A 13,982-nucleotide genomic window follows, 5' to 3' on the forward strand; every position below is an offset into this window, starting at 1 on the left:
GGGTGTCAGTCTTGCAAGCTCATGAGCTCTCCAGATCCAGTCTAGCTAAGTACTGCAGCAAATGCCTGACTCTAAGCACCATGGACCAGGCATGATGTCAAGTGCGTTGGATCCTTGATCCAGTGGTTGCCTGTCATCAGTTACTCCTATAATGTACACTAGGGGAAAACTCGTACGCTGCAAAGATGGATACACTGTGCCTTGGAAACTTAACCTTCCATCGCTGAGTGCCCCCATCATTCTCTGCCCATCAGTTGGGGCGGAGGGAGTCATATGTATCACTAATCATGCAACTACCACGAATTATATCTTGGCAAAGGGAGGCAAGGAGGTAATGCTAGGTTTTCCCAGTGCAGTCCTAGACACAGAACAGCCTGACCTCGGGGTCTGAAGCACAGCTGAGGAATCTCTGACGTTCAGACCTAAATAATAATAATAATAATAATAATAATAATAATAATGTATTATTTATACCCCACCCACCTGACTGAGTGGCTCCCAACAGAATATTACAAATACATTAAAACATCAGACATTAAAAACTTCTGCTTCCAGGTGTCTTCTAAAAGCCAGATACTTGTTTATTTCCTTGACATCTGATGGGAGGGCGTTCCACAGGGCAGGCACCACTACTGAGAAGGCCCTCTGCCTGGTTCCCTGTAACCTCACTTCTTTCAGTGAGGGAACCGCCAGAAGGCCCTCGGAGCTGGACCTCAGTGTCCAGGCTGCAAGAACTCCTAATTTTCCTCACTAGACCATTTCCCCCCCAGCCACATGACATCAGGTATGGGACAGATAAAGCCATGGCTGTATAGGAAAAATTAGGAGCCTTAGAGCATGCTCCCAATCTTCTTTTGCAACCACAGTTTGCATTGGGTTCTCCTTAATTATTGGTGCCAATTTTAAGCTGCCCTGATTTGCCCGGAGACTGGTTACCATGTTATGACAGCAGGTGATTGATAGGCAAACAGCACCACCCACTTCTCAAATGTGGCCAATGGAGGGTTGACATCAGTTGGATCTTGTCCACTGCCCAACAGTGATTCCCCACCTCTATCCTGAAGGTTCATCAGGCTGCCATGTTGCTGAAGCTAAGCTGATCTGGGACATTGCCTTGCTGGGTGCCAGCCTGGAAGCTGGGCAGCTAGAGAGAGATTTGCTTGTATTTAAGTCACTGCAGATGGTGACAGCAGTCACGAAATTAGAAGACGCCTGCTTCTTGGGAGAAAAGCAATGACAAACCTAGACAGCATCTTAAAAAGCAAAGACATCACCTTGCCGACAAAGGTCCGTATAGTTAAAGCTATGGTTTTCCCAGTAGTAATGTACAGAAGTGAGAGCTGGACCATAAAGAAGGCTGACCGCCGATGAATTGATGCTTTTGAATTATGGTGCTGGAGGAGACTTTTGAGAGTCCCATGGACTGCAAGAAGATCAAACCTATCCATTCTTAAAGAAATCAGCCCTGAGTGCTCACTGGAAGGGCAGATCCTGAAGTTGAGGCTCCAGTACTTTGGCCACCTCATGAGAAGGGAAGACTCCCTGGAAATGACCCTGATGTTGGGAAAGATGGAGGGCACAAGGAGAAGGGGACGACAGAGGATGAGATGGTTGGACAGTGTTCTCGAAGCTACTAACATGAGTTTGATCAAACTGCAAGAGGCAGTGAAGGATAGGCGTGCCTGGCGTGCTCTGGTCCATGGGGTCACGAAGAGTCAGATACGACTGAACGACTGAACAACAACAACAACAAGTTAATTAAATAGTTTCCTTTGCCTCACAATACAGTATCATAGATGATCTCCAAATAACATCATATTAGAATTAGTAGTTCTGAGAAGCACATTACCAGGAGCCAAGGGGAAGTAGCAAGAGAAGGTGTGAGGAAGGTGAACAATTTGAATTTATTTATTATCCCTGCTCCCTTACTGTGAGCTGCCTGTCGCTAGCAGGCCTTCTCCTCTGTATGCTCATAAAAGCTGGATCAGGGCCAATGCTATCTGGGTAAAGGAATAAAGATGATTCATCTGCAAATATTTGGCAGCAATCCCTGGATATTTTTGCTTTGTAGGGTTGGATGCATGATCTTCAGCTATTTTTTGCTTCCCCGATGCCCCAATATTTATATATACTTTTCCCTTCTGATCTGTGCTACAAGAATGAGTGGGTGAATGTTGCATAATTGACACCCACTATTTGCTTAAAATGGATATGTCTTGCTTTGTTTTGCTTGGTATTTTTTGTGAGTTTTTGGCATTGTGAGTACTATGGCATTATCCAAACCAAAATTAAGCAATTTGATTAAATATGTCCCCCATTGTGAAGCTCCTTGCTTAACCTCCTCATTGAAATTATGGGATGTACAGCAAATCCAGTGAGTTGAATGGGATTCCCAGGTAAATGTGCACAGCATCACAGCCATAAAAAATGTTTATCTTTTATCAGGATTGTGCCCAAGTTATTGGTATTAAAGATCTCCATCAATGTTATTAAACTTCTAAAGCCAAATACGAAAATAAATATCAACAAGGGGGGAAACCAACTGTCCAGTGAGTTAGTTAAATAGGTATGCAAGAATCTGCTTCAGACTGAGTCAGACCATTGGTCCATCTTGTGCAGTACTGTTTATGCTAACCAGTCATAGCTCTCCAGGGATATAGGCAGGGGACACTCCCTGCCCTTCTTGGAGTTGCCAGGATTGAACCCAGGCCCTTCTGCATACGAAACAGAGCGACAACCTATCTCTGCAGTTGAGCACCACAAAATATTCTTTGCTAGATGTGGATAGTTCTCATTTGATGATGATAGTGATTTTCATTAGTACAATACTTTGTAAATTATAATCATTTATTCTGTCATGCTCCAGTGAAATATGCAGCGCCTGAGAGTTAAATCAAGGGAATCCACATTATTTAGGCAGCTGAGCACTTGAGAAGATCTCAGTATTAGTAAGAAGGAAAGTTTAAAAATGAACATTACTGATATAGCTCCTCTCCTGAAGTAAGAATTAACGGGTCAAGAGACTTGATCACTCAGTAACCAGGCAGGTAGCAATTAACAATAATCTAAAAGTTATATTGCTCCAGTAACATACTGTAGCATGTCTGTGATGTGAATGGAAATAAAGAAGATTCTCTTGTACTTAATTTGTCAAGGTTGTGGCTACACATTGCACTCATCATGTTAAAAGTAGCAACATGTGTAAGCCAAGCTCTTACCGTTGAGAATTCTGATGGCTTTCCCCAAGAGATAAGCAGCACCAATGCTGGAAGGAATTACAGTATAGAGTTCCTAGCCACTTCTCCCCTTCATTCTGCTTTCCTTATTCCTTCTTTACTGGCATTTGGAAGAAAAGGAGCAAGGATGATCAGCTGCTAACAGAGATATAAGAATGTAAGGAAAGATCACTGATGAGGAAAAGCAACCTTCTCTTCCCATCTCCAATGGTGGCTTCAGAATTCTCAACTGGAAATTCCTAGCTCATGTCTGAGAAATTCTCTCATGGTGAGTGTAACATGTAGCCAGGTTCTAAAGAAGCCCAGTCAGTTTATATTACACCAAGCTGAACACAGGTCACCATGTGTAGCAGCCTTCCAGGTGTTGCCACCAGACTTGAACTTCCTTTTCTCCCTTTTAGTCTAAGACTGGGAGGGAAACTACAGAATTGTTATGCAGCTACCAGGTCACATGACTAAAGGGCTGCATTTGATTTGTTTGGGTGCAAGCTGTGTTGTTGGCATCCATCTGTCTTGAGACACAGCGGAGTGTGGCTCTGGGTGTAAAGTCAAACTGCTGTGTTAACAACACTGAAGTGACATCCCTGGGGTACAAGCCTGGCCAGTGTATATGGAACTCCTGGGCTGCCCAGATAACAAGACACACACCCCCTCAAACTTGCTGATGTCGTCCAAAGGAAAGAAGAGTAATAAATTTGGTGCCAACTTGACTGCAGGAGTTGCTGGAATATGAGGCAAAAATCCAACCATTTTAGGGACTGTAGTCTGGATTTGTGTAGGCTTTACTCCTTAGCTCTCTCTTCTCCTGAATTTTTTTCACAAGGCAGTAGAGTTATCCTTATCTTAGATGGACTCCCTACCTAAATTGATCAACCCCATGTGCCTCTCACTTCCCTCTACAGCACATGCAGAAACCATCTTCTTGACCGTTAGACCCACTCTCGGTTTTATTTAGCAACTTGTACTTAGAATCATAGAATCATAGAGTTGGAAGAGACGACAAGGGCCATCCAGTCCAACCCCCTGCCAAGCAGGAAAACTTGTTTAGCAAGTACAAGGAATGTTTCTTGCCATCCACTTTTTGTTCAGTATTTACAGAGAGAGGCTTTGCGACCCAGCCTCTTGGATAATGGCATTGTTCCGAGTGAATCTCCTCCCCAACCCCGTCTCTCCCACTTCTTCATTCGTCATCCCTGTGGGTGCTGACAAGTGCCCTCTGCCTTTGAGCTCTTTGCTCTCCTACTTTCAAGGCGTGCCAGGTTCTGGGAGAGGTGGGGTCTGGATTGCTTTCTAAAGACACTGTGTCCATCAGCTGTTGCCCCCTGGTGTTTCCCCTTCCTCTTCCTTGTCCTCCTCTCCCATTATTCCCCAATTTTCCCCCTAATCTACCTCTGAGCTGTGATCTCCCTGAACCCCCCATTGTAATTCTGAACTGTCTTCCTCTTCTCTGGAAGGGTCAGGCTGGGGAGGCAGTTCCACCATTCCTCCTCTGCCCAGTCCCTCACATGTAGTCAAAAACTATAATATCTTTTTTAAAAAAATTATAAGAGTTTTAGAGCACTTTATATGTGCCTAATGCATGTTTGAAATCAAGGACACTATGCCTGGTCTAAAGCAGTTAATTTGTCATCTTTTGGTCTTCCATGAACTCTCTTCTCAAGGGTCCTGTCTGCATCCTGCAAGTCCCTTTGATTCTTTGGGTGTGCATTAGATGGTTGCCAAAATCTGCTTTCAGGCCATTAATTCCAGCTGTGTTGTGTCTGTGCTTCTCCTACAGAACCAAGTTCCCACTACGTCATATCTTTGAAAGCCTTTAACAATGCTGGGGAGGGAGTCCCTCTTTATGAGAGTGCCACTACCAGATCTCTGACAGGTGAGTTGGAATGCTTGGCTGATATGTTTGCCCATTTCTATTGCTAACTCTCTCTTAGCAACGCATGAGCTTAGAAAGCAGTGGGCGTGTATGTAAGGTGAGTAGATGTGTTTTTAATTGGATTACCTGCGCCGATGAGTGTAATGCACTAGGCTGGGTGTGGTGATCTTTAAAGGTTAAGAGAGAGTGTCCGGACTGGCTCAGAAATGCATGAGCATTGCTTTCAGGTGCATGACTGCGCTGAACCCATAGCGCTGCATCTGAGATGGCATCGTGAAATATAAATGTAGCTGTGTTACATATCTGTGATGACTTATCCACACATGAAAACAGCATTTAAGCTTCACAGGGTTCCTTTTCACCAGGAAAAACAAGAATGCTGAAGGGGGAGGGCTGTGGTCCTCCAGATATTGTTGGGCTGAAGCTCACATCATCCCTGGCCGTTGGCCATGCTGACTGGGTCTGATGGAAGTTGGAGTCCCCTGCTGTCTGGAGGACCACAGGTTCCCCATTTCTGATTAAGGCCATTCTTGCATTGCATGCAAAACAGAAGAAGAAGTGAATGACTTGTTCCAAGGATGTTGCATGGAAGAATTATGTGGGGGCAGAGCCTTATGCTGGATCATTCACAGTACTGAATGCATGTTCATTCACACCTTCCATTTGGTTCTTGAGCAATAAACCATAAATGCCAGAATAGAATAGGTTCCTGAAAGGGGGAAGGATACTCCTGTTCTTTGGAAGCACAACCTATGATTCCCTACATCTATCATGTAGAACCCTGAATCACTGTGCATTGTGTGAGTTGTGTATCAATATGCATTGGAGATGGTCTACACTGCCTGCCTTCCATTCTTCAAGTCTACTGAACTCCTATAATCCTTTTATAAGACTCCACACACCCCTGTCTTAGATTATGTCTGGAGATGGAAGTGGGGATGGGGGAAAGAGTCACCACAGTCTGAAATCCCGTGTTTCACCCAGACCATCATCTTTCATTGTCCCACAGCTTCAAAGTAACTGTAACCCTTGCAAGCTTCCGAGAGGAAAGGAGGAGCTGCATGGTGTGTCTGCCTTCTTTGCTCCAAATGGATGTCAAATATATCCCTTTGCCATAACCATCTCCCCCACCCCCACCCCCACATGATTCTCTTTTGCCTCTGAGGTCACAAGTGGGGAAACCATGTGTGCAACTGTTTGTTAAGGTACTTTTATGCCACCCTTCACCACAGGAGACTCACCGCGGTGTGCAAGCGAAATTAAATTCAACAAAACACAAATACAGTCATTACAACCAAACCTCATAAAATACCTGCATAGCAAATACAGCAACAGTGTCTTATGTAAGAACTGGCTTCACCCATCACACCCCTCCCCTCCACCTCTGAAAGTCGGATGAAAGAGGTGTGTCTTCACCTGTGGCTGACACAAAGGCACTGTAGGGGCAAGGCACACCTTGGGGGATGATGGATTTGACTCAGCAGACCTCTGTTTTTTATCACTAAATTAGAGAATCCATGCAGTGCCCAGTTGCCCACTGCTCTTTGAGAAGGACAAGTACATATAATGCTGTAGAATGTGAGCTGAATAAATCAGCGAAGCCGTTAACACCTTTGGAAATAGTTGTATTTATTATTTACTATATATATTAGTTGTTTTCCTCATAAAAGGGACCCAAAGCAACTTGTAAAAATGGCTGAATTATAAAGACACACAAGCCTCTCCTTTCCCTTGCACCAACCTAGCCCCACCAAGTTAGGACTTATATCCTAACTTGAACCTGAAGCCTACAGGGGAGAAGCTCCATAGAGTGACTCTCCTCCTGTTAAAAGGAATGCTGCTTTACTGCATTCTTTCAGTAGCATTTCTTTCAACACAAATATTATCCATCCAGAATAACATTGATGAAGTCTCTGAAATTGGCAGCCTCAGAGTTGTCCTCTATCTTACCCTAGCACACACACACACAGAGAGATGCTATCTTTGTGATGGTGGGAAGAAATGTCCCCATTCATTTCCATGGAGAACTTTCTTGTATCTATGTAAGAATGGGTTTCTCAATTGGGATCAATGTGTGTGCACCCATGAACACACACACACACACACACACACACACACAGTCCTGGTGCACACATGGAAACACCCCAGCTTCCAGGCCATCAAGTAACAATTGAAGGAAAAACTTGCAAAGTCATGGTTCCAGTACTTTGAACTCAGGGATTATATGACTCCTGCAAGAACAGTTAGGATGCTCATAGGCTCCTTAATTTTGTTGCCCCTGTTGAAGGATCTCTTCCTCCCATGTGTAGGAAGACCCCCTCCATAAATGTAATTCACTTTCCATGAATAGACGTTTGTTCCATTTTATGGAGTAAAACATTAGGATTCAGGCTATAGTCTATTAACAAATTCTGTAGTACTACTCTGTTCTACTAATATATAGTGAAAAATTTAAGATTAGAGAAAAGGGGTGTTTAGTCTTTGGCCAGCTTCATATGTTACAATTACCATTACATATGGATGGTAATTTCAGCCAATGTGGTTCCTCTTTATAGACATTATTGAGGTAGCATAGGGTCCTGTTCCATTGAAGCAAATGTGAATCAATCATTCTTCTTTTAGGGCATAAACACCTGACCTTCCATGGATATTTTGGGATGGCAGTGGCAACCGACTCTGATCAAATTGACTCAGTGCGATGTCAACTGTTCCTTTGTCTAGATTTAAATTGAAGGACCAGTGACAGAGCAAAATGAAATGATTATACCTCTCAGAAATGATTACATTTTTGCTGCTGGCTATAAACTCCAGGCAGCCTTATGACAATGTTCTCTACTTGAGCAGTTTTACTTTTCAAAATGCCAGATCTGGGCATAATTTGAATATGTAAAGGCCACATTAGAAGAATTCTAACAATGTTGCCCCTCCAGAAACAGGTTTTTGTCATTCCCCCTATCATTCATAAGTTTTGCTAGGTTGAAAATAATCTGCCACAGCCAGCAAAAGTCAGAGACACAGACAAGGGTCGGGCAGAGAGGTTGCTCTTTGAGATGATATATTAGTGCTAATTTAAGACATCGCCAGTTTTGCTCAGCTGTGAATAGCAGTCAGAACCATCCACATCCTTTCCAATGCACCATCTTCCTTCCATGCACATTTCCAGGCTGCTGCTGAATGACACTAGAGTTGCTGTATTAGGTTCTAAGCCACAGAATCAGTGTGCAATAGAAGCTATCATTCAAGGGGATGTGAGAGCTCAGTGATGTCTGCTGAGATATAAGCCCCATAAAACTCAATGGAATTTACTCTCAAGAAAGTGTGCATTTGACAACAGCTTCAGTGAGTTAACACAGTGCAGTGGCTAGGTGTACTGGGAGCCCCCAATGATACTCAGCTCTGACACGAACTCTTAATAAGTAGTCTTAAGCAAACCACTCTTTTTTAGTCTCTCCCCACCATCATCTGAAAGATGCTGATAATCGTGACCTGTTGTAAGCATTACTAAGACAATGTATGAGAAGTGCTTTGAACATTCCAACATGCCTTACAAATCCTAATAATTATGTCATATTCTCCCCTCCCCCCCCCCACTGGAGCAACGTGTATAATTTGGTAGACAATTGCCATCTTTCCCCGTGCAAAACCTATCTTGTTCAGAACTTTCCTAAAGTAGAGAAAAGTCAAGTCACTGAGAGCAAAGCAAGAAAGAACAGACTGAATAACAGAACACTAAGGTTGTTCATGAGGAATAGATGGACCAAATTATAGCATGTTAGCTCCAGGTGGCAAACCATTCCTTGCACCTATGAGTTTTGTGAAGTATTCCCATTAAAAAAAAGTATTGGAAATCATAAAGAGAAAAAATCTATTATGTTTTCCAATCTACACCCTTAAAAAAACCCTCCCCTAAGAATAAAGTGATCCATACTCTAATAACTTCAGTATGTGTCCCCCACCCCCTTGTAAATGTTACTCCTCCACTCTGGTGGTTGCAAAAAGTCACCTCTCCCTCTTCTGTGCATGCAGGTTTTGAAACTTTTCTGAATATATGTTTCTCAAAATGATCTAAGGTTATCTTTTTCCTTTAAATGTTTTTTGAAGTATATGGTTCTATCAACAGTTGTGTGTCTAACCAGTGAATTGTTATTGTTATTGCTGTTGTTGTTAAAAATGTGGAATGTAATCCCTACCAGAGAGTAGGGAACTGCAGGAAAGGGAGTTGAATATGGCCCCCCTGGCCTCTAGGTCTCTCTTGAGGCCACACCTAGTTCTCACATAATGCCTCTTGTTTGCCTGAAGGATGGATAATTAAGTGTGTAGAAACCTCTGGAATGTAGTCTTCTGTACCAAGGTAAGAATCACACCCATTGCTCTAGCCACTATTGCCTCCGTCCCCACCTATTTTAGTCTCTAGCCCCACCTAGCATTGGTACGTGGCACTTGAAAGGACGTCCCTTCAGGAATGTGGACCTCAGGTGGTGTCTGCTTTGTGAGGAACACAAAAGGCCATAGGTAGCACTGAGATGAGCATCTTCTTAGTTCAATAAATCTGGACATGGGGCAGTGTGTTGTACATCACATCCTTGAAGTCACTTTCCCAGTCTCTTTTAGTAGCTTGTAAAAATCCTTATGAACCTTTGTAGGTTATACTTTTATACACATACATATTTTAAGTTGTGTCAGCAGGATTCAGCGTCAACATCAGGACTCATTTTTGCAACACTGAGATAGAATCTCTAAGTATAAATAATGTCTTACCCTCCCCACCCCAATGGGCCAATTTTCCCTGTAACTGTGGCCCACTGAGAGACAGTGTGATTAGAGTGCTGGAGATCAAATCTCCATTCAAATACAAAAGCTCATTAGGTGATCTTGAACAATTACCTGTCTTGGTTTAACCCACTAAAGAGGGTTGATGGTGAGGGTAAATTTTCACAGAGTGACCATAGCCTACTTTTGCACATCTGAGAACACAAGGAACGGCTTCAAGGTCAAAGGATGTGTCTTCTAGACTGGCTAATCCCAAACATAAATTAAGAAATAGACAGCCATGTGTGGATCTAAAGGAGGACTCGCTTAAGGATCCAGGGCATAGCGGTTGCACCCACTGTTTAGTAGCTGTCAACCCTCCCTGCTGTTCCCCACTGCTCAGGGGCCCTTTGGCAAGAGATCACTAGTGTACTTCCTTAAAATTGACAGGGCGTACAAATGGAGAAAGATCCCTTCAATATAGAGCACAGAGTCTCCTGCAAACCCTCAATATGATACGAATGACTCTGGGGGAACATAATTGTACCACAACGCAGTGAGAACCCAGGGAAGACACAGACCATACCAGAGAGACTTTCACTGCCTCCATTTCCCCAGAAAACAAGAAGCTCAGCTGGTTCCCTGGTGAGCCTCTAGCCCTTGGCCAATGACGAATCATGCAAGCCCCAAGCGCTGGCTCTGGTGTGAAAATGTATGTGGTCCAAACAACAAACAAAACGAGAAAACAATTGCATTTTCTTTCACCGAGAGCATGTAATTACTAAATGTCAGCTGTCAATGTGCCAACATCAGCAAGTGACGATATTCTGGGGAAGGAAATGGTTCAAGTTTTTAGGGTCCTCTTTTTTCAAACACCAGTGGACAGGGGTGCCCACTTGAATAAAATATTGGGGATCCAGGTAAGCCCCGCCCCACATAACCACACAACATTTGAATGGCAATGCTCATCCATTTTGGGGGGACCCTGGCCCCCTCAAATATTTTATGTGGGTGAAGGGACCTTGGCCCCTAGCAGCTGGCTCCTATGCCAATGGATTAGATTACTGGGATGCCTCTGGTTTTGCTGCTTAGCAATGAAATAGCTCAAAATGCACATTATCCCAATTGACTCCAACCATTAATATTGCTAGACTGGATTATTATTATTTTCACTGTGTCATATGTAAGAGGCCTTCAAATTGCTAGATCTCCCAAGGCAGATAAAATGTAAAAGGAAGATGTAAAGTGTTTCATATATTTAATGTACAACACACATTACCTTTTGGCTAGAGCCATGGAAACTTGCAATATTGCATCTATAAATTTTTCTATTACTTCATTTTTGAGGGTGGGAGAATGGATGTTTGGTTTACAAATGGAATTTGAAAGCTCTAAGAACAAATGGGTAATATTCTCCATTATTCTCCAACAGGGGCATAAATCATGTTGCATAGTCTACTTGAATTTCCTACACAAATGAAAATTTGGCATGTTCTGTTCTGTACTGAAGTTTCATAAGGTAGTCCTCAAGGATGAAAAGTGGAAAAAAACCCCACAGTAATATACCCACTCTGACCAAATTTATGGTTCTGCATAAATTTCCGCTAGCATTTTTCTCTTGGGTGTTTTTATTTTTATTCAAAACACTGCTTTACTGCTTGATAATTGTTTGGAAAATTTGCAGAACTAATTGCTTTTTTAAAAAGTGCTTTTAAAAAAGACATACAGCTAGATAGACAGACACAGAGGAAATGATCTAATACTCAACAAGGAAATTTCACAGATATTGGTACTTTGACTTCTACAAGTTTGACTCCTTATCCACTTCACCCGGAATAGTATAATGAGTTTGCTAACATAAAATTCATTAGCCTAGTTCAGGTGTAATGGGATTTGATGTAATAGGAAACCAAGCTCTCAGGCTCGTATACAGGTGCAAATTGAAAAATTAGAATATCGTGGAAAAGTCCATTTATGTAAGCAATTGTTTTCATTAGCTACTGGAGTTTAATATATGAGATAGACTCATGACATGCAAAGCGAGATATGTCAAGCCTTTGCTTGTTATAATTGTGATTATTATGGTGTGCAGCTGATGAAAACCCCAAAGTTGAAATTGTTAATTTGGAGGTTCTCATCAGCTGTACGCCATAATCATCACAATTATAAGAAATAAAGGCTTGACATAGCTCGCTTTGCATGTCATGAGTCTATCTCATATATTAGTTTCACCTTTTAAGTTGAATTACTGAAAGAAATGAACCTTTCCACGATATTCTAATTTTTTGAGTTTCACCTGTACTTCCCTCTCCCCTTCTTTCTTATCTCTGGTTGTAAACTAACCACAGTGCTCTATGGCATCCAAATGCAGGTAACTGTGGTTAGTGAAATCTAGCCAGGATCAAAATGTAGTGTTCTGAAAGCATCGTTTTATAAACAAACCACAATCTCCAGAGTTAAGCCATCACAGGAAATTGTGGTTTCCAAATTGAGGTTCATTTAAAAAAGCAGAACTGGAGACTTTCAATCTTCTAATCTGGCATATGAAAAAGGGAAAGTGTCAGGGAGACCACAGAAGCCGAAAATGGATGCTGACTCAATGTGTGGTATAATCTCCACCATTTCAAAAACATGCATCAAAAAGCAGAGAACTCGAGGGAGCTTCAAAAACTGTAATCCAGATCTGCCAAATTCAGAAAATGTTTGAAATGCTGTGCTTTTTATATATTCTGAAGTGTGTTGACAAAACTCCAGAAAGTGCTTCGGAGGTTGTTGGTGTGTATCAATTTGTGCCTTCAAAATGTCTGCTTCTATGGTCTAGAGATTGTCATGCCACGTAGCGCCTCGTAAAGGCAAAAGGCTCAGCTGATGCCTAGAAGAAGCAGTGCTGTTTAGTCCTCAAGCAGTAGACAGACACGATTCTGAACAAATCAATTATCCATCTGTAGCCGCGAATCATTTTTAACAGCATCAAACTAACAAAAATGGATCATCGTCGCATATAGCTGCATATTCCCTAATCCTCCCCGCAATTTAAACATTCATTTTTTTTATAAGAATTTATTGACATTTTTTCTTATAACAACATATACCCACACCCACACCTACATTTAAACAAATACAAAACAAATACACCCATAAAACAGATACAAACATTGCCAAGTTTTTTTATTTAAATCTTTCCTAAAAAAAAAAATTTTCTATTTCCAAATCTTGACCATTGACTTCCCCTGCCTTTTCACCTTCGGTTTTATATCCTTGATCTATTTTTTAACCACTTCTTCTGAAAGTTAAACACAGTTATATATTTGAAATTTTACTAATAATACATCATCGTAATAATACATCATCATAAATCTTCGTGAATTATTCTTGTCAAATTCTTACTCCTCTATCCTTTAACCTGCTGCTAGTAACATAAATCCTCAAATATCTCCTTTCTTATTTAAAAACAAAAAAGCTAAATAAAACTAACGGTCTTCACCCTCCGATTTCAAAATACCATAACAAACCATTCTAAATTTTACTTAATACTTCACCCCACTCCCCTTCTGTCCAATGTCTTTTTCCTGAAGACACCAGAGCCAGATTCCCAATTACCGTCCTTTCCCAAATAACCACAGATCCAGGCACAGTTCAGAACACTCCCTGCAGCGAGCTTCAGGGTATCCAACTCATCTTCTTTCGGCTGCCCCATTTCTTTAGACCATTCTTCTTCTTCTTCTTGTAGATATCTTAATTCTTTGTCCCTTGCCCCCGAGCTCACACCTCGGGGTCTGGATATAACAAATTTTGTCATCGTCTTGGGGCTGCCACCCCCAAAAAACGAATTCTTTTTCCGGAGTCGCCCTGTCATTTCTCTCCATTCTTCAAGCAACCCTCTCAGCTCCTTGCCCAGGATTCCTTCCAACGTGTTAAAATATTTAAAAGCCTCCTCTGTGGGTAATAAATTTCTTTTCAAATCCCCACACAAGACTTTCACTCTCCGATAAAGAAGTTCCAGTCTCAGCTCGGTGAGTCTTTGTTCATCCGTTAATCCAAAGTTCAAAACAAGTTCGAAGACATAGTTCAGCATAGTGGAAGAGGGGGAGGGAGTGAGTGTCAGATTACAGTTCCTGTCTCTA

The 13,982-nt window shown here is 42.0% G+C and overlaps 1 protein-coding gene across 1 annotated transcript in view; it reads left to right on the plus strand.

Moving 5' to 3' along the window:
- The window catches only part of DCC (DCC netrin 1 receptor), a 912,686-nt gene that overhangs the window by 792,185 nt on the left and 106,519 nt on the right, over positions 1 to 13,982 (plus strand). The window contains exon 16 of the mRNA XM_033163905.1: positions 5,014 to 5,109. Coding sequence (XP_033019796.1) covers positions 5,014 to 5,109 — 96 coding nt within the window. The remainder of the gene's footprint in view (positions 1 to 5,013; positions 5,110 to 13,982) is intronic.

Source organism: Lacerta agilis, chromosome 11 (genome assembly GCF_009819535.1).
Source record: "Lacerta agilis isolate rLacAgi1 chromosome 11, rLacAgi1.pri, whole genome shotgun sequence".
Lineage (NCBI taxonomy): Eukaryota > Metazoa > Chordata > Lepidosauria > Squamata > Lacertidae > Lacerta > Lacerta agilis.